This window comes from Homalodisca vitripennis, chromosome 5 (genome assembly GCF_021130785.1).
Source record: "Homalodisca vitripennis isolate AUS2020 chromosome 5, UT_GWSS_2.1, whole genome shotgun sequence".
Taxonomy (NCBI): Eukaryota; Metazoa; Arthropoda; class Insecta; order Hemiptera; family Cicadellidae; genus Homalodisca; species Homalodisca vitripennis.
In genome coordinates, this window is record NC_060211.1 from 51,995,986 (window position 1) to 52,019,718 (window position 23,733).

General features: G+C 33.9%; 1 protein-coding gene across 7 annotated transcripts in view; it reads left to right on the forward strand.

The window, feature by feature from the left end:
• Nucleotides 1–15,378, forward strand: part of LOC124362179 (SH3 and multiple ankyrin repeat domains protein 3) — a 328,512-nt gene extending 313,134 nt beyond the window's left edge. For all 7 annotated transcript variants that reach the window (XM_046816435.1, XM_046816437.1, XM_046816440.1 and 4 more), the window contains 8 exons: nt 890–1,091; nt 1,544–1,757; nt 2,107–2,193; nt 3,765–3,928; nt 8,637–8,726; nt 8,869–9,142; nt 9,853–9,977; nt 11,214–15,378. In XM_046816435.1, coding sequence (XP_046672391.1) covers nt 890–1,091; nt 1,544–1,757; nt 2,107–2,193; nt 3,765–3,928; nt 8,637–8,726; nt 8,869–9,142; nt 9,853–9,977; nt 11,214–11,942 — 1,885 coding nt within the window. In that variant the 3' untranslated portion in view covers nt 11,943–15,378. The remainder of the gene's footprint in view (nt 1–889; nt 1,092–1,543; nt 1,758–2,106; nt 2,194–3,764; nt 3,929–8,636; nt 8,727–8,868; nt 9,143–9,852; nt 9,978–11,213) is intronic.
• The last annotated feature ends 8,355 nt before the right edge of the window (nt 15,379–23,733 follow it).

Sequence of the window (23,733 nt, forward strand, 5' to 3'; positions counted from 1 at the left end):
AATAGTGAATATAAATGGATGTAGCACATACTGATATAATGAAGGTTTTAGAGTGTAACTTAACTTATGAAAGATAAGAGGGTAACTTATAATAATACAAAATTGCCATCAAGAATAAAAGTGTAAAATTATTAGAAAAACAGTTAATTAAAGGAAGGAAATTTCAGAAAAAATAAAAAATGATCAAATCAATCAGAAAAATTAAGCATATCAACTTAAAAATTATTACGTGAGATGTTAAGATCTGAGTGTGACAAGAATGATAATTAACTCAGTTGAAAATCAATGGGTATCTACTCTTGGATCAAAAAGTTTAGATACTCGAGTTGATATTTAACCACAAATTAACTATTAGAGCTACTATAACTGGAGTTACATTTACCGGTTGCGTTTTTGTTGTTATCAACTTAAAAACGGGAAGTTATAGTCTGTAAAAATTTGATTTATAAATCTAAACACAGAAATAAACAAGCTACATGTTTGTGTGAGATACTGCTGATCCATATCTATAAATCAGTCAAAGTTGGATTGAACATATGGTTGCACTGTTATCAAATGTAACTAAATTATGGAGTTTTTATAATTTAGTTAGTTTTTTATAATATATATTACCCTGCTGCAACGATCCTCCCAAGGATATGAGAACCTTAATTTTATTTCTTGATAGCTTTTGCACGCAATAATTTCACAAATTTTTTTTAAACAGTTGGTTCTTATTTTTTCTTTTTTTATAAAATCCTTCCAAATTAAAAATATGAGTTTCTAATATTAGCAGTTAGTTGAGGCATTGTAATTACTGATTATAAGGGAGTGTATTGTAGTAGATATAAAGCTATAGCCTTTCACAAGTTAATATAACGTTAATCAGTAAAATTTTTATTTCTGAAAGGTTACCAGCTGAGCCACGCACCGTAGTGTTACATCGTGCACGTCGTGGGTTTGGCTTTGTATTGCGCGGCGCCAAGGCCACGTCTCCTCTGATGGAGCTTCAGCCATCAGCCCGCTGCCCCGCCCTGCAGTACCTGGATGATGTGGACAAGGGAGGGGTGGCGGACATGGCTGGTCTACGCAAGGGAGATTACCTCGTAGCGGTAAGCAGTGAACACTCTAAAGTTTGAAAGCGTGTTATATGCCGTATCAGTATAACATTTCAATTGGTAGGAATGGCAGAAAATGGTAAAAAAATTGAATTGGCAGAAAACTACCAATTGATGTTTTAATTATTATTTGTCTTATTGATATTTTTAGTTAATAATTTAAATAAAGTACACCAATTTTATATAAAAAAGACATTTTTTTCTTATTAATAGTTTTAATATAAATTGATGTCGAAAGTTTTATGGGACGTATAATTACATATCCGTTTAATGACATAAACAATTTACTGTTTGTATAACCAACAGTTATAAAAAATTAGCTTTTTCAATCTTCAAAAAGGTTTTTTGTATATTCTTTTATACAGATTTGTATTTTTGCTGGATCGATAAATAAATAGATATGATACATGTATTAACAGAACAATGATAAACGTATTGGTCAATAGATAAACGGAGAAGACGTGAGTGCTGCTAGCCACGAGCATGTGGTGGATGTTATTCGTAAGTCTGGGGACCTAGTCTCTCTAACGGTGGTGTCTCTGGGAGCCCTACCTAGCAGCAAGAGTGCGGCGGCAGGTCTCACCGCACCCGAGACTCAACCCACCCCTCGCCAATACGCCACCTTGCCGCGCAAACTGAACACCAACTTTCCCACTCTGGGTAATTATTTGTTGGTCTAATTATTTGATAATTATTTTTGCATTCAGATGCAATTCAACTAGGAAAATTTACTACATTCTACATGTCATTTGTTTTAAATTTAATCTTGCAATAAATTTGTGTATATTTTAAAACCAAGAACATAAGTTTAATTTAATATATATTCATGAAATAATATTTTCTATCATTACCACAATAAACAAGGGAATAAAAAAGAGATTTTTATAGTTTACCATTCTTCATCTGATTTATGATGAATTATATTTATAATCAAATTGTTTTGAATTTTAAAGTAGTATTTTAACAGGATTTCAACAGTTGTATAATATTAATAATTTGATGTGTACAGGTCGGTCACCAGCACCTCTACCACCCCGGCGGGACCCCAAGACCACCCTGAGTGTTGGTCGAGCTCGGGCCAAGTCAATGGTAGCAGGTATGTAGCAGGTTCTATCTGACAACTAACTACGAGTATATGGTACTGATTTTCTGCCTTGAAAGTTGATAAACAGCTGTTTTTTGTTATTTTTTGGATATATTCTGTGTAAATTATCTTATGAACTGCACTGGACTGTAGCAGACTACCAAATTTGAATTTAATTGATAAATTGTTTTGTAAAAATATAGGTATCACACTGGTACATATACATGCTACATGTTCAGTTGCTGTATAACCAAAACAAGTAGAATGTTTTTAAACAATAACATTGCAAAGCTAATTTTCTGCATGTGCTGATATCAGCATGAATTGTCAAAGACGAATAATTAAACTACAACTAAGTTAGCTCACAACTTAATGTTTTAAATGGTGTCTTAATCGTTTTTGCACTGTAAGAAATACAAAAGCAAATCTGTGTTCAATGAGAAATTTAACAATTGCTAAAATAAAATGGTTTTAACCCGTTTTAATTCTGATGTTTACAAGAGACCTTTCAAACATCCCATTTGAGACAATGTAAAGAAACATGAAGAAAAACTCAAATAACAACACCAACAGGTTTAATATTGGTTGCTTTTTTAAATGTAAAATGGTTTGGAGGTTAGTTTGATATGATCACATGAGATAATCAGCTGTTACTAGGAGGCCACCTACTTCAGCATGCTGCATCCTGCGCTATCTGATGCAAAGAGAATAAACTGGTTATTAACGTACCCTTGGTGTAATACACAATTCAGTTTGCTTCCTGGCTCTAATAAATCAATACTTTTATGAACTCTTGCACGTTCATTTTTTTAAATAATATAAATGTATAAAAAAAAACGAAAATAAGGTAATATGGGTCTGTCCTTATGTTGCGATTTCAAAGAGAGTTCAATGACAGATCTATCAGTATATGGTATTTTAATGATTACTGAAAATATATATTAACTTTGGCGAGGAGGGCTCCAACCACTCCTAATAATTGTTTACTGCTGCAAAATGTTGTTAATTTTAAAGTATCTTTTTATCGTATTATCATATTATCAACATCTAGTGGTGTAACATTGGGTTGTCTAGTATAAGTGACATCATTGTTTGCTATACCCTGTGTAGGTTCTACTGGCAGGTATAAACAAGTCAGAAGTAAACTAGAGAAGGATATTAAAACCTATACTGTTCCTGTGGTCATGTATAACCTCTTAATACAATAAATTTACAAGTGGTTTGAGAATAACCTGTTAAAACATTCACAACCAACACAAAACCATATACTAAGAACATTGAGTCAGTTTGGAAACACAACAGTTAAGTAAGACCTTAACACCTGCACTGTAACCAATCTCACACAGAATAACATGTATACAATTTTGATTCAATATAGTGACGTAAGGTATCAATTCACAGTCAATACATTACTTACTCGTCCAACGACAAATTAAACTGAGAAACCAATGTTTTATATGTGGTATGAATCATTCATGAATCATTGTATAGTTTTACATGTATTGACGAAACAGATAGTAATTTTTGTTTATTATCAAACATTTATTTTCAAGTAACTAAATGAAGCTGTTATTGTTGTGTAGAGGAGGAGGGGGCAGGTTCGGGTGACAGCATGGACCATGGTAAGGTGCAGCCTCGCACCGCCTCTATCCGAGCCAGGCCAACCTCCAGCCGCATTACCGCAGCTGAGCTGGAATCTCTCTTCCAGCGACAGACTCCTTACATGATGACTACCTCGAACTTCCAGGTGAGTCTTTAATGTTTGTTAATTCATTAGCATATTAATTACATGCTACTAATTACTAATTACATAAGGGCTGTTCCGAAAATAACCACCATTTGCTTACAGTGCTGTTAGTAGTGGAGATAGCACTCTATCTCTTAGTCTGATGCAAGCGACAGGTCAGTCGGCATTAGCCGTGGCATTTAGAAGGTCATACAAGCATTCATTCATTTTCTATGGCTTTACAAAATGAGTGGCGAAATTGTTTTCCTGCCAAATGCGAAGTGTGTGCTGCAATTAGGATTGACAGCAAAGCAATATTAAGCAGCAGTTATTCATAGGGAACCTTGTGGCAGGCTATCTGTAGTGAGTGATGAATGTTTTGACAATATTGAGACGCTTCACAATCCCTGAGCTTTCAAATAAATTTCAGAACCACTGACTTGGCTCTAAACGTTTTGATGATGTTGAACTCAGACGCTGTCACTTGCTGGCTAAAGGCGCAGGCGGCATACTTTTTTGAAAAAGACATTTCTAAGTTAGTCAAAAGATGTGATAAGTACTTGCAATTATGTAAAGAAATAGAGGAAATGTTTAGTTTTCAAAAGTATTAAAATATCTGACTGGGTGTTTTTCTTTTAATAACCAAACTGCGGTTACGTTTGGAATGGCCCGCGTAGTTATGAAATTTCACCAAACTTCATTTTAAGTGTTTTGGTTCATTATAAAAAGTAAAAATAAACATACATGTGCATACTTACATACAAATGGTACATATTATACAGTGACATATAAAGTTTGTATTTGATAAAATGTTTTTAAAAAACTGTTTCATTTTCATTATCACAATGACCTAGATAAACAATATTTAGCTTTCACTACTATGCAAACATGCCATTTCACTCCACACTGACTACAGCTGTGATTTTCTCTTTTGTCAAAACAACAGATATCAGCTGGCTAAAATAAAAAAAGTAATAATTTATGCAGTTTGCCAACAGAAAAATTATATATATATATATATATATATATATATATATATATATATATATATATACATGATGGTTAAGGTTACACCAGCTGTTTAGTGTTGATATCTAGCTGACAACTATAACTCCATAACCTTGAACTATAAATATACTATAAAGGATAACTATAAAGTGTCATGGCATGATTGTGATACCAGATCATCTTATGGTTAGGCAGATGCAGTATTACCCAAGACCTATTTTTAATAACTAGTTTTTAAAACAAGAAACTTATATATATATATATATATATATATATATATATATATATATATATATAATATATATATATATATACAGGGGTGTATATTATGTCTGGAAACACCCAAATATATCCTTTAATAATTTAAAATATAAATTTGAAACCTCTTACAATCGTGATAGAGATTGGGCATCTACTTTTTGGAACAATGGTTTGTTATGTCACACCAACGGGGGACGTCCTGCCGAGGGGTATCGTGAATATTCTTAATGGAAGCCTATACCTTGTGATACATGATTTTTAAAGGTAATAAGCTTACTGAATTGAATGCCACAAACCGCATCTCAAGGGAATTATTCTATCAGAAAATAGAGCATTTTTTAGTATTGAAAATTTACTGATGTTTCAACAATGTAATTTTAACATGGTTCTTGCCACAAAATGTGTTACACTAAATTTTTTAGCATTTTTTTAAATGTTCAATTAAATAAAACAAAAATTTCATTTTAAGCTGGTTCTATTAGCACAAATTTGCCAGTTTTTATTACAGTACAATTATGGAAATACTTATGTTATTGATTTCTTATTACAAATAAAAAATAATGTATGCTGTTAGAAAAGTCTTACAACAAAACGTTTTACCTGCATTTGGTGTCAAAGCAATTGTTCGAACTGTGTTCCTTCTACGGTTTGACAATGAGCCAATCGTGTGTAAAATGATTCGACAGAGAGTTGCCTAACATTTCTTCAGTTATCAAAGCAATCTCCTCTATAATCCTGTGTTCTTAGGTCTTCCAAATTATGAGGCTTTCTTCTATAAACATTGGATTTTAAATGACCCCATAGGAAATAATCGATTGGTGACAAATCCGGAGATCTTGGAGACCATTCGATTTCTCCTCTCTTCGGCCAATCCATTTATGAGGAAACCTTAAATCCAAATACTCTCTTACCTGTCTCCATAATGGGGGTGGAGCACCATCCTGCTGAAACCATACATTATCAAAGTATTCTCCTGATGCAATTTGAATAGCTGGGATTATTTCATTTTGGAGCATATTGTAGTAAAGTTCGGCATTTAAATTTCCATTGATGAAAAAGGGTCCAACAATTTTGTTACCTAAAATTCCACACCATACGTTCAGTTTTTGTGGTTGCTGTGAATGGGACTCAGTAATCCAATGTGGGTTTTCACTAGCCCAGTAACGGCAAATTGTGCCTGTTAACATTGCCATTTAGGAAAAAAGTTGCCTCATCAGAAAATAGTATGTTGGTCAGAAAATCTCTATTGTCATCACATTTGCGCATCACAAGTTCACAAAACTCAACTCTTCTGTCGTAATCATCCTCACTTAACTGTTGGACTAAATGAACTTTAAATGGTTTGTATTTATTAATTTTCAAAATCTTTACTCACAGACATAGGGTGCATATCATGTTGCTGTGCAGCTTTTCTGAGCGATGTATGTGGGTCTTCAATAAATGTTTGCAAAACATCTAGTGCATGTTCTTCATCTGTTGCAGATTGTATCCTACCCGACTTTGGCCGATTACGTACACTCCCTGTCATTTCAAAACGCTCAATAGTTTTTGATATTGTTGAAACACTTATGGGATTCCTTCTGGGAAAGTGTCATTAAACAAATTACAAACTTCCCGATACTTTTGACGATCGCCATATCCTCGCATCATCAACAGAGTAATTCGTTCTCTTTCAGACAATTCCATTAAAATGCCAAATAAAAACTGAACTACTGTAATTAGATAACTTGTTGACAGCAATGCTTCAGAGACACTGATTAACTCGACAGGAATGATATGTCCTTTGTCCATTTGTAATTCCCAAAGCTTAGACCTGTCTAGTGAAAGCTCCATGCTCAACAAACTGAAACCTGTAGACCAGATGATTAATAACACAATAATGTTTCTCATAGGCTAGTGACTTTTGTCTCTTTAAAAACCTTCCTGCTGACTGAAAAACACTAAGTACAGATTCATAAGTAATCAGAGAAAGTGACTCATAAGTTTTATTCATTGTAATAAAAACTGGTTAAATTTGTACTAATGAAAACCAGCTTAAAAATAAATTGTTATTTTAATTTTAATTGAACATTTAAAAAATGCTAAAAAAAATTAGTGTAACACATTTTGTGGCAAGAACCATGATTAAAATTACATTGTTGAACATCAGTAAATTTTCAATACTAAAAATGCTCTATTTTCTGATAGAATAATTCCCTTGAGATGCGGTTTGTGGCATTCAATTCAGTAAGCTATTACCTTTAAAATTATGTATCACAAGGTATAGGCTTCCATTAAGGAATATTCACGATACCCTCGGCAGGACGTCCCCCGTTGGTGTGACATAACAAAACATTGTTCCAAAAAAGTAGATGCCCAATCTCTATCACGATTGTAAGAGGTTTCAAATTTATATTTAAATTATTAAAGGATATATTTGGGTGTTTCCAGACTTAATATACAACCCCTGTATATACACTGCTTGTATATTTTTAAATGTATTAATTCTGTTAAACAACAGAAAATTTATTTGAAACTATGTTATAAGCTACATCTATTTGTAACAAATAATACAAATTATACGGTGTGCTGTCTCAACAAAAACTTTTTTATTAAAAAGGAGGGATCTTTTACAATCCCAAGGACATTGCTGCATGTAAAATGAGGACAAGTTTCAAAATTTCTGGAAAATTTTATTGTTTTTAAGGCTTTAAATGAAGTATATTTTAATAAATATATGGATTGGCATTATTTAAAAAAATGTGTTTGATCTAGGGCTTTGAGGCTCTTTCAAAGTAGTTCCCTCCTGATGTCAAACACTTTGCCCAGCACCATTTCCACTTTTTGAAGCAGGTTTTGAAGTCGCTTTATGGAATCTCAAAAGGTTACTGCATTACATTTTGTTTTATCCCATTTATATCTTGAATCGGAGTCCTTTCAGATGACATTTGATTTTTTGAATGAATTCTCACTGATTTCTTCTATAATTAATCACTAATTCCTGCACTTTGTCAATATCATCATTACTACGACTCATTATGGTCCTTTTACACCACTTGTCACTTTCGACACTTCCATGACCTTCTTTAAATGAAAAAACACTCATAAACTTGCATATAATTCATAGATTCATCTTTAAAAGCATTTACTAACTTTTCATAAGTCACTTCATAATTTTCCAAAACTGGACAGAAATACTTGAGTTAATTTTTTCTGGCATATTAAAATGTGATGAATACGTTAGTACATGTGAAAACAAACTGATACTGTTATTTAGGTGATCAACACAGATTCATCAAACCTTTGTAAATAAGTCAGGTAGAATACAAGTTTCACTCTGCCAAGTTTCATTGTCCTGCAATGTTTTTCGGTGGAGATTTGATACCAATTCAGGTACTTTTAGATTGCACACAAAACTTTTATAAGCTTATCCATCCAGTAAGTTACAAAGAGTTTGACAAACAGTCAATGTGTGTTACAGTGTAGCCAAGGTAACTCGCAACCATCCTCCCCAGCTCGCACACCACGTGTCTACGCAAGTGTGGCTGAAATGAAACGTAGTAAGGGCAAGGTATGTTTTCTAAGACTTTTACATTTCAAATTTTGCTTTAGATTAATTAAATGTTTAACATGCTTTAAGTATAAATACAGTATCTTCCTCTTATTTTTTATCTCAAATATTTTAATTTTTAATCTTTTAATTGATATTGCAGTCCAATGCACGGGTGCGGTTTAGTCTTGCGGGTATCGGAATGGCGGGAATGACTGAGTTGCATCGAGACTTCCACAGTACACCTGACCTGGCCACTGCTGTAAGCGGAGGCGTGGGAGGCACGAGGCAGCACCGCAGTCAAGAGGAGCTGAGGCCTCTACCACCACCCACTCATCCTCCACCTCCCCCACCAGCCCCCACCACCCTCGTCAAGGTTGACGTCAAGGATCCTGAGTATGGCAATGTCTCTTCCACGACTACAGCTGATACCAATGGTTAGTGGTGCTACATTACTAGATAATAATACAATAGAAATCCTATATCTATCTACTTCACTTTTATCGCCAAAACGGCTGATGTCTGCATAGAAGATACATCGGTGGGCAAAGGATTAAGAAATAAAAGTAAGAGGAGAAAAATCATTAATTATTGAAGATAATATAAAGGAAAGTAACAAAGAAAATAAAAAATAAAATGAACCTATTTTAGTACTTTGTTTTTTAACTAGATTAATCAAACTTTTTGGTTGAATCAAGTACATTGGCTGTTCTGTTACCTTTTCTCAAGAGTCGAGGGTAAGGTTCAGTAAGATTGATTCTATCATAAACATCTGTCGTTCTCATTCATTTTGGAATCCTGAAGTGCAACATTGCCAGCAACTCAGGACAGTCTACAAGTCCAGTTAAGAATCAAATACATCGGCTGTTCTGTTTTTAAGAGCTCCAGTTAAGATCACTGTAACCAATTTCATGTATGAGCTGGTGTGCAGAAGAAGGGTTAATTGTCTATAATAAATAGTAAACAAGGACTTTCCCTTGCATCAATAGCACTTTCTTAACATTTTAAACATATAGAGTGTGTTTGAATATTATTAAAAATATCAAGTGTAGTATAGTTCTAGTAATATTTTATAATTACAGTCATTTAATGGAGTTTAAGGATACTATTCATGCAGGACACTGACAATATTCAAATGATGTGACAGGTGGAGATGGAGTGATGTCTAGTTTCAAGCCGGCTGCTAGTGCCAAGCTGTATGCATCACCAGAGGATGTAAAGAATGTCGGCTATCGATCTCGCTCACTTCCTGCCCACTCATCCAGACCACAAGTAAGTGAGATGTCAGCGCCTTCTAATCTAGTGATTACCAAATTTCATGGTTTTAGAAGGAATTTATCAGTGTTTGATTTTCATTTGGGAGTTTTCCCAATATAGTGGAGTCTCAATATAAATAATCTTAGGAGTCCCAAAAAGAATTTGTAATATTCATAACATTAAAAAAGAAAGGTGTTGTTATACTAACATTAAATGTACTTATATTCGAGACAAGGATTCTTAAAACTAATAAAACTTCTACATAGTAAATGTGTACTATTTCATCAATGATTTTAAATTGTAGTACCTACATCTACAGTCCCATTTTCAAAAGTAAAACGCAAATCAGATCTCGTAATGTACTAAATTAGTCATTCTGCATCTCACATTTCTTGCAAAGTTTAGATTGTCTCTCAATCTCATACTTATCTTTATTATTAATAATTATGGCTTAGACAGAGAAAGTAGAGCCACATTATATCAGTTTCTAATTTCGTCTTCTTTAGATTGTCTCGACAATTTGTAACACCTTATGTTTTTACTGTAAAAGATTTCTTCCAGATGAGGTTTTTTGAAAAGTTAATAAAAATACTCAAACTTTCAATTGGAATGGTGTGTGACGTCTATACCATGTAGGAGACAACAATGACTCACTAATGGTTGGTGGAGGAAGGGCTAGACTTGCTTCTGAGTCAATATAATCCATACATCTTTTTCACAACTGCATTATAAAGGTGTTGAAAGCATAACGCATTCATTACCTAGATGTTATGTAATTATTGGATATTTTAATGTATATGACTACGTTCTGTTCTCAACTTGTACAACATTTATTGTATTGAAGTTACAAACTAAAATAATTTGTAATTCAGAGGTAATTTTTATAATGAGTATTATATACTTTTGAGGGGGGCTTAAGCAAGTATTATATTGAGAAATTTGTTATATCAGATTATTTGTATGGGGACTCCACTATTTAATGAATTACAATCTGCCATATTTAATTATCAGTTTAGATGTTGTTTTTTGGATTTTTCATACACTATGTAACCCTCTAATATTAGTTTGAGTAAAATGGATCCAGTGAAAAGTCAAAGGAATGAAATTTATTACTCTGAACACGATAAGTAAGAAAATTAATGTCATCAAGTAAAAGTGAGGAATTAGTCTTAACATTCTGTTGGTACTTTTGGGATATTATGGGGTTTCTTGAAAATAATTTTGTATAAAAAACTTTAAATGTTTTTTCAGGTTCGTAAATCACAAAGTTTACGTTCACCGTCGTCGTCTTTCAAGCCAGTAACACCAAGCAATGGAGCACAGAGTGGTGGCAACCCTTACGCGCAGCCGATACGTAACCGCAAGCAGCAGACGTTATCAGCGCCTCCTATACCGGACCCTGACTACAGCCTGAGTGAGAACGAGAGTGACACTGAGCCTGCGGGGGAGAAAACCGTGATCCGTGTCAGTCAGACGGAAGGTAGCGGAGGTAGTAGCACCAGCTCTGGCAGCCTCCCCCACAGCTTCAGTGTCGACGAGATACAGAAAGTGCGAACACAGCTGAAGAGCTCTAAATCCTATCCAAATGACTTCCTGATGCAGGGAGGAGAGGACGGGGACAATTCGTCTAGTGGGGTGAGTTCAGACCAGGAGATACCAGCCGCACCGGAAATGAGTGCAGAGGCTCCTGTACCGTCTGGGAATGCCACGTTACCCCGCACCTCTCAGCAGAGAACCACACTGACGAGGAATGCCGTGTCACTGGCCCAGCTACCCCCACCTCTGGAGGCCGATACAGACGAGAGGGAAGAGCTTGTGGTGCCCCCTCCACCTGAATACGCAGGAGGTGGGGCGGGTGGACCGGTCGTAGAGGAGGTTCTCGCTCCACCCCCCCAATTTTCCGATGGCCGACTGGTAACGAGGGTTCGGATCGTAGGAACAGTCCCCAAGTCCACACCTAGCCGTCTTCATAGTCAATAGTTTTATTCTGGCCCCTCACTCAGTATCCACAATTTTATTTCATAACCAAAATGTTTTGTGCTGTTATAGTATGAGTGCTCTTTTTTGTAACTACCAGTGTTCTGAGTTATGTTTTTATCAATTTAACTTGTTTTTACTAATGTAAAATGGCAATACAAGTTTGCTTGCTAAAGTATTAAAGAAGCAGAACAAGTAGAGGTATCTATTAATTATCTTTTCCCATAAGGTTTAAATATGTTTGACATTGGATTCCGTGTCACTTTTTGTTTGTATCATATATAAAAGTATCACTTTCGACATCCCTATTCATTTTGGTTAATTTAAAAATGCTTATATACAATTTTTATTTCTTTTTGTTATTTATACATTTTATCAGTTTATTTGGTATTAAAATGATAATTTTCTTAAAATCTTTTAAAGATAACCAATATTTAGTTCAACATTTAAATGATTAGAATATAAACACAATTTAATTTGTTTACAAGCAAATAGGGTATGGAATAAACTATCCGTAAAATGATGCTAGATAGATGAAGGTAGCTATATTATAGCCTAATTACAAGTAAAAATGATTTGAAGAATTTTTAAGAATGATTTACTTTTATTAATTTTTCAACCAACTTTGGTGTAGTTATTTTTCAACCTATTTTATGAGCCTATTAATTTCTACTGTTATGAAAATACATTAGTTAATATTTTCATTGTATTTCTCAAACTGTGAATGATCATCAGTATTAATTTAAAATACTGCCTAAAGATGAGTTTAGATACAGAAGAATGCCACAAAGTACAGTTTAGTTGATTATTTCAGTTCACACAGTTTGTGTTGCCAAGTAAAGGTACTAACTTCAGGTACTATTTTTACTGCTTTTACAGGTTTAAAATTTACTGAAAGGTACTATTTTATAGGAAACAAGGTGCAGAGATCAGGTTTCATTGTACTTGAGCTTTGTCTGTAGAAGGACACAACGGCTTGATCTGGCCTAACTACCATAGTGTTGCCTAATTGCTAACGCAACTGTATTTATTGTTGATTTATAAATATTTTTTGCAAGAGCAAGAAGTTTTTGTTAGTTCTGTATATAGGTAATGAGTGTATGTAAACAGCATGCTGTGTCCCAGGGCTATGACTAGTGGCTAAGAGATTCCGGGGCTCTGCCCCACTGGCCCTGTCGTGTCCTATTGTATATTATATAATATGTGCCAAGTAGCCATTAATTTCTCTTGCCGAAATGGATGTTCCTTTGAAATAAATGAATTAGGTTATTTAAAAACTTAGTTATTTATACATTCCAAGCTATTAGTTTATTGTGTACATATTGTTAATAGTATTGTATTTCGTGCGATAATTATTTGACTTGATTTAATGAAACATATTTTTACGTCCATTCTGAAAATAAGTTAGATTAAGTACATGGGCAGAACGTTGAAGGGAACTATGTGCGAAATTTGCTGTTTTAAAATAATTCACAAAATTTCAGAGATATTCTAATGATGCATTTTTTACTATTACAGACAACCTTTTGTATTTGTTACCACTTCTTGGGCCTTCAAAACAATTTAGATAAAAATTTACAAATAAAATATTTAATTTTAATTTTAACTTTATTGTTATAGGTACTAAAAGTAAAAGATATATAAATGCAGAGCTTATATTAAATACATCTATTAAATTGGTAGATAAATTCATACAGATACAAGTATGATTTAATTAGTTATTAAATTATACTTGTCTCTATTTATGAAATAAATATTCAATACCATAGATCCCTTTAATGGAATATTTAAAAATACAATAATAATATCCCAATAAATGTAAGAATACTTGCTCATAGACAGAAAGTAATTTAGTGAAGATGATGTTGAACGATTACTACTCACTCCTGCCATTGCTACGATGTATATATGTAATAGATGTTTTTTTACTATCCCGGTCATGTAGGCACGTTGTTGGTTGTAAAATATTGTGCTTGTCCAATCCAATTATCGGTATTTTCTATATCAAATTTTATTTTGCATTGGAAGTTCGGAACTTGTTGCGAAGTGTCAATTGAAAGAGAACATGCATTGTGAGTGCTAATTTTATACTATTGTATTTATATACTGTTTTGAAGTATTTTTGATCGTTAAGAGGGTGCAGCATAAAGTTTATTGCCAATACATTTTTTAATGGAAATGAAGTAAAAATTATTGTTAAAACCCTGTAAATAGGCTCCGACTTTTAATCGAAATTAAGTTGTACTTTAGTTTGAAAAATTATTAATTTGAAATGTTTTACTTTTTTTGCCTACACTTGTATTGCCTGCAGTTGTAAGAAAAAGTTATATAAGTCGTATGTGATATGTTAGTGTTTTTACAGTCTCTGTGGTTTTGTATTGGACTGGTATAGCCTCTGCTAGCTTGATCGTGTCACTGAGCTAGTCTGATGGCTGATGTTCATCTAATTGACATGTTGAAGGGTAAAATCTATTGAGACAAGCAAGTTATAAATTTAAACATGTTTAATTAAATTAAACTACAGAAAATAAAGACCATCTCCATTCTTGATTAATCGATTGATGTTTATGTCAACAAGTAAGCATGTATTTAGACAAGTCTAACAAATTTAATTAAGATCAGAATGGAGAACTCTGTAATTAATTTTCGTACCATTTTTAATCTTCAAAACATTTTGCATATTTGATCCAATCCAGCAGGAAACTCTCAAACATTAAAACATGTTCTTTCTAATTTCAAAACTGTTTAAACATTTAAAATTTCATTTTAGTAAATAAACTTCATTTACATTTTCCAGTAAGAGATGAAATATTTGTTTTTGTTATGTTTATTAACTTTGTGTTGAGATATTGTAATCCCAAATCCAGTGTAAACTCTAGGTACTTTACTGTCTCATCAGATTCATAAGAAACTTTATTTCTAATAAAAAGTGTTAAAACCGTTTTTTTTTTTTTAAATTCTGACAACACAAAATTATTGGTAGTAAAAATGTTTTTGTAACTGCTATTCAGATAGTACAAAATAAAACTTGTCTACATTCAAAAAATTAAGTAATCTTCATTCAATTTTTATTTGGTAATGATTTTAAAATTAAACAGGGGTTAAACGTGTTGAAGAGTTGTTTCGGTTATGGTCATATTTAAATTACCATTTAATAAAGCAAGTATTAATCTAAAAGTCTGATATAAGTTATTGTTATCCTCAAGATTGTTTCACATTGTATATAATAAGGAGCACAAACCATTTGTAAGCTGTGAGCGCACTACCCTGTACATAAGCTGCGTACCAGACAGTCAATTTTTCGAAATTCCCGTAGTTGTCAACGTCGGCTTGCAGAAGCTTCACATTTCCATTGTTAGATAGACTTATATTTGAAAACTTTAATCAAGTACGAGTGATTCTGTTGTAATATTTAACAATATAACAATCATGTGTAAGATGTCTTTGTATTATTTTTCCCATTTCGTTTTATCCAGAGATTGACATGTGTTTGTCACTACATTGTTTTATTTGATTTTATGTGCTAATTTTAATGTTATTGGATGCTTTAAAGCAATTAAGAGCCATGAAATTTGTATTTATATTTTATTTATGGAATTAAGTTAGTATTTTATTTAATCAAAGAACATATATGGTAAGTTAGCCACAGCTCTATTGGGTAAATTAGGTCACAGTTCCTTACATGTCTCTTCTAACATATAAGGATTTTGATGAATGTAAGTGATTTTTTACCACAACACAATTTTTAAAGCATTTTGTTCTCAATTGCTACTTAATGAACTCCAATAAAGTAACTGCATAAAATCATTGCCTCTGAAGAAACTTTAATTATATTATGAGAACATGGGCGTATATATGAGGAAGGGGTTGAGAGGAGTTAGAGTCCCCTCCATAATTTTGAGACATACATTAAAATTGCACTTAGTAGTTTGTTTTTAACTAGAACACATTTTTTGAGGTCCTAAAGCTAAAAATTTCCAATGGGAAGATTCCTGAGCCTCTATTTTTGGAAGGTATTTTATACTTCCTAAACCACCGAGTAAATCAGCCCCCTATTCAAATAATTTTATATTCATGCCATTGACTGGAAATGAATTCAAAGAATCTGATAACATAGGTTAACTAATTCTCATTATCCCTGAATATCTCAGATCCATTGACCAGTGAATATTATTCTTCTGCTTTTGTACCTTTCTTGTCCATGACAAAAAGACTATTCTATTTATCTGTTAATTTATGATTCTTTACAAAGTTTATATACATGCTAAATGGTAAGTTATTTGTGTGTGTGTGTGTGTGTGTGTGTGTGTGTGTGTGTGTGTGTGTGTGTGTGTGTGCGTGCGCGCGGCGCGTGCACGTGCCATGTGTGTGTAGATATTATATATATACACACACACATAGCACACACAAATAACTTACCATTTAGCATATATATACAAATATATATACACACATTAAATTTGTATAAATTATACACAAATATAATAGCATATGTTAGTTTGGTTATTTAAAAACGCATATGTGACAGATACAGCCAAATACAAAATAATTGAATCGTAAAAAGTGAGGGCTCTGTGGTGTAATGATAGCACATTCACCCGGCAAGTGAGAGATCCGGGTTCGAGTCCCGGCGGTGCAAGTACTTTTTGCGATTCAATGTTTATTGAAATTATATATATATATATATATATATATATATATATATATATATTTGTTATAAACCAGAGAAAATGTAAAGAAATAAAAATATTGAATTGCCAAAGCCTTGTTTTTTTTTTTTTAATTTTTATAGAAATTAACAAGTTTTTGTAATTGGCTATTGCTTTTCCAAGTTTCACTCATTGTAGCTTTTATGTAACTTGGGATAGATACTTCAAATGTACAGAATGTGCACGGTTTTGTGGTGAAAAAGTTATAACATATATACATTTATTGAAAAGACAAACAAGTTTTTTGTTATAACGATTGACAGTATTTACTATTATTTACTGGAATTAGGTCTCTTCCTCTTCCCTGAATGTGTAACTCTAGGCTCCAACTTATGATAACATATAGGGAGAATACCACAGTTGCAACTGGGACACCAACAAACATTTATTTCCTGTTATACTTGGGTTATTAGTGTAAACAACACAATTTCTTTAGTTTTTCCCAGGTAAATATGCAAGTAAATGACCACCATCATCCATGTCATTTGGGTTGAGTGTTGCATCTTCGTGGCTAACCAAAGCCCATTTTATAATAAAACAATAAACCTTCAACAACTACATAAAAGCGTAGTAACAGTGGCAACAAACATCAACACTGAGCAAGGCATCAATCACATGGTAAGCCTCATAGCTAGCTGTATGCTGTATTTTTATAGCAAATTTATTTTTTTACGTACTTCCAATAATATAAACCAATTTACAAAAGATATAAAGTGTAACAAGGCATCATAATGTAATAGTAAAATTATAGCAAGCAATGAAAATCAATACTCAGAATTAATTGGGATCGTACTCCTTCCAGATTTTTGCCAATAATCCTATAAAACACACTTAGAGGATTCTGTTTAAAGGACACTAAATTAAAAAAGTAAGCAACTTTCGTATGTGTAAAGGAGACTTTTTAAAATTTGGATGTATGTACTAAGTTCCGTAGCATTTGCAGAGCACCATTTAAGGATGTTTTGGAATTTCTGCTGAAGGAGCTGGTTGAATTTAGAATGAACTCTAGAGTTAATTAATTAAACTAGGTTTATACAAATATAAATATATATTACAGTATAAAAATACCACGATAACTAAATATCAATAATAATTGTAGTGCTGTAATTAAAGTATGCAGAAGATCAATATTAGGGATTTCTGAGGTTGAGATCTTTAACTTAACTATTTTTACACTAGAGTTCTTCCTAATCCGTTTGAACACAAGAAGTATAGTATATTTGGGTTCCATAGAGGATGTATGTCAAGCCTTACTGAGCATGAATATCAGTTTAATCAATTAGCCAATACCAAACTGATTTGCATTTGTGCATAGTTGTTAACTCAATTGTTACTCAGAATAGACCAAAGACAAGACTTCTTTAATTATAAGCAATTTAGAACAACTTAAATATTTTGATTCGTGTGAATATTTCAAGATATCGATCTTATTTACATAAGATGATAGTTTTAAAAGGACCTTTGCTCTTGCTTCTGAAGTGCAAGTTTCAGGATGGGTAAGGCTGATGGTAGGGGCCATATTCTGTTGAGATCCCTTCAGGAGAGATAACAAGCTCTATATCTCTATTATGTCACAAAGAGAAGACTACCTCTTTTCATGCCTCTTCCAGCCAAAAGGGGGTTCTTATTCATATTAGTACCTAGCGTATCAAAAACTGAAGTGCACTGGCCAACCGTTTTATTTGTGTCTAGTAAGAATATTGGGTACCCAACGCGAACAAATTTTAAAAATTTCAGTTTTTCAGTAACAATTTCATGAATGATGTTTTTTGACCATGAGATTTACAGAAATTCCATAGCAAGAGCATTAATCGTAAAGCCACAGTTTTCATTAAGATTCTCTTCAATTGTGTGAATCGGTCCATCAGTAACGAAAGATGGGCGTCCACTTCATTCTCCATCACGTTTTCCATTGATCAGTTTCACCCATCTTCCAACCATTAAATCACTCATAGCATTTTGTCCGTAAACCTTGCAGATTTGCTGATAAATTTCAATTAGTTTAACTTCCTTACATTTAGAAAGCGAATCAAAGATTTAGTTTCACAACCGGTGGCATTGTCATGGCGTACGTTTCTTTCCTTATTTAGTCAGAATAACTGCCACGCATGAGTGAAACTGCGATCGCAGTAGTGCCGCGGATAGAATTAGAAACGAAACTTACTTTGTGGACATACCTCGTATAATATAGTTCGTGGAACACTGTGTAGTGTAGTTGACAATTGTCAAATTAAATTTATATATAACTCAGTTATAACATTTACGTGAACAGGTGACTTTGGGATATGTGGTACAACTTTAGAAAGGTTCTTTTTTGGCTTTTAAATTTCCTTTCAACCACATACACATCGAATTTGCTCTAAACCAATCATTTTGCTATACTGTATGATAGGTGCTTGTACCTAGCGGGCGGTGGTTCAAAGTTGTGGGCAGCACAGTGTGGAATTGTGAAGCACATTTTTTTGACAACTTATATTTTCTACAGTTGTAAACTCGTGGAGACCTTTCTTCCAGTCCGCCCGGAAATCTGCAACGTTACACTGGTGCAGGTACGTATTTGCTAACTATTTATTTTGACAAAATTATCCTCCTTGCTCTGCCATTTTTATGTTATTTGTATTTTAGTTCTTACTCCCAATTATATAACTTTTTGGAAACACGTGGTTCAAGGTAAGATTGGGACTGTTTCTCAGTTTTTTAACCACAAAAACGGTTATTTTCTACTGCCAATAGCCAATTCAATCAAATTTACATAATCATTTTTCTCGCTTTCAATGTGATGTATAGTTACACAAACTGTTTTCGTCATCGATGGGGTAATTTAGGACTGTCCGGTTAACCCCACTATGTCATTAAATGGATTTTACTTTCTGGCTTTCCTTTCCTTTTTGTTTCAGTAGCAAAGCAGTAAGGCAGACATGCCAAGAGTTCAAAACGTGTCCAGGTTACAGTGATAACTAAAATTACACAGAATAGAGTTTAAATGATTCTAACGAGAAATCTGGAATAAAACTCTGTCCATTCGCAGAGCATCCCAAAAATACAATATTCTGAGAACACATTGATTCTTGGCCTCAAAGGCCAAAACACACTACAAAGTGTGAGGCACACGCTTTTGTTTTTACAGATGAAAAGGAGCATAAACTGTTCATAGGTCATTGTTTTACTGTGTCGCAACTATGGGTTTCCTTGTAGATTCTTTTGGTCTTAGATGTGTTATAAATGCTATCTTTGATCGCTGTGGAGAAATGAAACCACGTTTCAACAAAACAACTTTCAGGGAGAGAATTGGGTCGTTTCATGTATGAAAAGACCAACAGAGAAATATTTAACTCAGAGGAACTGTAAAAAATAACATTAGTTATTCTAGAGCAGCTATTGATGAAAGTTATTGTGAAATTTTTTTGATAAATTTGCAGTGAGGAACTGAGTGGGAATTCCTAGCAGAATATTGGAACTACGACGGAAACAAATCTTGTTGACGATCCTAGAGCTGAGAAAAACTATTACAAGGGAGAGCGCCGGGGGGGGTGCCAACAGCGGCCCGGACGGGGAATGGGCATGCGTCGCGGGAGCCGAGGGGGTGAAGACTTCACGGGTCGAGCGGAGAGGGGGCGGGGTGGGACAAGGGGTAGGTCCTGGGATGGGGCGGGTAGGAGTTAGTTTCAGCGGAACGGGGGTGATAGTGCCTCCAGCCCGCGGGGGGGGGGGGGGCCGGGGGGCTGTTAGGGACATCGGGGGGGGCGATGCTGAGGGTGGAAGTACATCCGGTGTATGTGTTTTGAGGCACTGGGAGGGCTACCGGGGCAGGGCCCGCGGCCGGGGCGAGGGAGTGGGGGTGTGGGTGTTAAGCGATAGGGGCGGGTGGACTGACAAGGGGGCGTCGGGGTGTAGGGTGGGTGGATGGTTACTGGTCGCGTCTCCTCGGGGGTGAAGGGAGCAGGCGCGGGGCTGGAGTCGGGGCGTATCACATGCATTACTTGTGGGGGGTGCCCGGAGTCACGTTGGGGGTGACCGGATCCGCATTAAAGTATTTAATGTGGGTGAAGTACCCTGAGGGGATCAAAATTCCTCTCAAAATATTGCACAACAATTATGATAACGGAAATGATAGGGGACATAGCCCTCGCTCTATGTAAACTTTTAAACGGCCCTCCTCTTACTCGATATAACAGGTCAAAATCGGGTTGATTCGATGGAAATACCTTTTGAGGAGTGGTAAAATTCGGTGATAATGCCCATTCTGAGTAACCAAGATGGATCGAAAGTTGTTTATTAAGAGGTAATCTTAGCCATCCACTTCAATCTGAGGTTCTGCTATCTTTGCGAAGATCAAAATACATAAAATTTTAAGCACTTCCGCCAATTGCAACCCACCACTAGAGGCCATTTGAAGTGGCGTAATTTCGCCTATGAATTGCAGCCTCGGGCGAAAAAAAGTCTAACAGAATGGAAGGAGTTCAATGCTCGAGTCGATGTTCATCTGTGCCAAACGACCAATTTCTTCATCGCTAAAAAAAACTCTTGTAGTCTGGTAAAGGGCCTCAGAAACATAATCACTGGGTTCCGCAAATCAGGATTTACCCAACAACAGACAGTTAGTCCTGAAATGGTTTTGCCCTCTGGAAAGCCTGGTTTGACACCCGTTTTCCATCGTTGGAGAAAGTTTCTTGTAACACAATTTCAAAGAAGCAGAGATGTCCTAACTAAAACCCGTCTAAATATTAGGAATAAGTACTTTAAATAATCTCTGCTGGGTAAAATTCATTTCAGCCGACGACAGTGTAGCTCAGTCAAAGGTAGCCCAATATCAACTAAAAAGGACAACTGGACTAATTGTCAGCCGGGGTACTTCATGGAAACAAATGGAAAGTAGAGTAAAAGTTGAAAAACAAGAAAGGTCAATAATAAAATACGAAGTTGTAGTAGTGTTGAACGAAGGACAGTACCAAGAGTTCGATTTTCCTTACAAAGATTCCTCAGACACCGAGTTTATCCAATGATCTTGAACCACAGCTTCTAACCTTAAGATTTTCTCAGTCGCCTCCTAAAGAAGGGTGACTTTGTTTTAATACGATGCGGAAGGAGAATTATATCCGTAAAAAATCACTGAAGATAAACAATGAAGATGCGTTTTATTCTGCAATACCAAATTCTGGAATCAACTGAAAATCGTCCATCAAAATCCGATCAAATAACGTACACACTGGACGGATATAGATACAGTTAAATCAACCCTCCGGTACAAGTTGTCATAGATAGATCTTTAAAGTAAAAGAGGACTTAAGTATTATCGGGGAAATGTTTGAATTACTATAAAGTCAACAAGTTAGTTACAGTATGTGACTATAGTACTTCCCATGCCACAGGGTACAACAGTCTGAAAATAATAAACCTCATTTTGTCTGGTAATGTTAATAAACTAATGATTAGTTTTGTAAAGTTTGATAGCATAATTTGTAGTTTTGGAATCAATTTTATATATTATATATATACTATATATATATATATATATATATATTATATATTATATATACATTAAATTGTATAAATGGCAATAGCCTTTTTTAATTTTCAATAAACATTGAATCACAAAAAGTACTTGCTCCGCCGGGAGTCGAACCCGGATCTCTCACTTGCCGGGTGAATGTGCTACCATTACACCACAGAGCGCTTACTTTTTTCCGATTCAATTATTTTGTATTTGGCCGTATCTGTCACATATGAGTTTAAAATAAGCAAAACTAACATATGATCGGAAGACCCAAATACCTGTCAAACGACTTTTATTTACATTAAACTGTTATAAATGGCAATAGCCTTTTTTAATTTTCAATAAACAAATATATACCGTATATATATATATATATATATATATATATATATATATATATATATATAATTTTTAATAATGTCTTATCTATTAACGTTCCTACAAGTTAATTTACATTAGTTTTGTATAAGAAAGTCCTAAATAAAAATATGCATTTGGCTAACAATGAGACTTGTTTGATTTTTTCCTATATTTTTCAATGCAAAACAGTGCTGAAAACCTACCCCACTTTGTAGGGTAAAATTGGGACAAATTTGGAAGGGAGTGGTAAGGTAATATGACGACAGAGTCAAAATAACTACACATTCCAAAAGACAAAATACGAGATTATTACGATAACGGTGATATCAGTAAATTATTTCTAAAAGTATTTAGCTGCAGAAAAACTGTGAAAACCGTTCCAAAGTTACCCCTGCTTACGATACTTAATTTTTTGAAACTTGGTATGTTTGTTCCCATGCACATAATGAGTAATGCATACAAATGAATTAAGATAATAAAATTACAATTTTTATATTTCAAAATGTTTAAAAATATAAAATTTTATATTTTTTGTTGTATTTTAAAATATTAACATGATTTATCATTGAAATACATATTATAATTTACAGCATACCTTTACCCATACTTAATAAAACAAAATTAATATAATTATGTTTATCTTTGAAGAAGTTATGAATTATTTGTTGGATAACATCACCATCACTGAAGAGTGCTTGGCACTAACAGCACCAAACTCCTCAAAAGTACTCAAAGGGTTTATAATTTAATTTTAATTTACTAGTCTAATTATTTATGAGTACATTTCAAATTTATTATTAATGCATTAATATAAGAATAAAATACAAAGCTTTCACACCCACAAAATGCACAAGAAAGTAAAATCAAACGAGTGTAGTTTAAATAACAAAAATGTAATTTGATAAGTACAGGATGATTTATATTAGTCTGCCAGCCATTTTACTTGAACTCTATAAGAAAAATGAATATTTAAATACCCAATTCCTCTATAAACGATTTAGTGCTTTTAAAAGTTTTCTTATGTCAGCAGTTTTTCAAAATAGCGGCAAAATAAAACATTTTTTCATACATAAAGTATTTTTGTGTCAATTCCAGGTATAAAATGCTTTTTAAGACTTTCTAATTATTGTGCTATTTGTCATTAACCTAACCGTTTCAGAGATTACAAGGTTTGAGTGCGAGTCCTTCGTCCACTATAGTCATAACAAGCTATACCAATTTTTCACCAGAC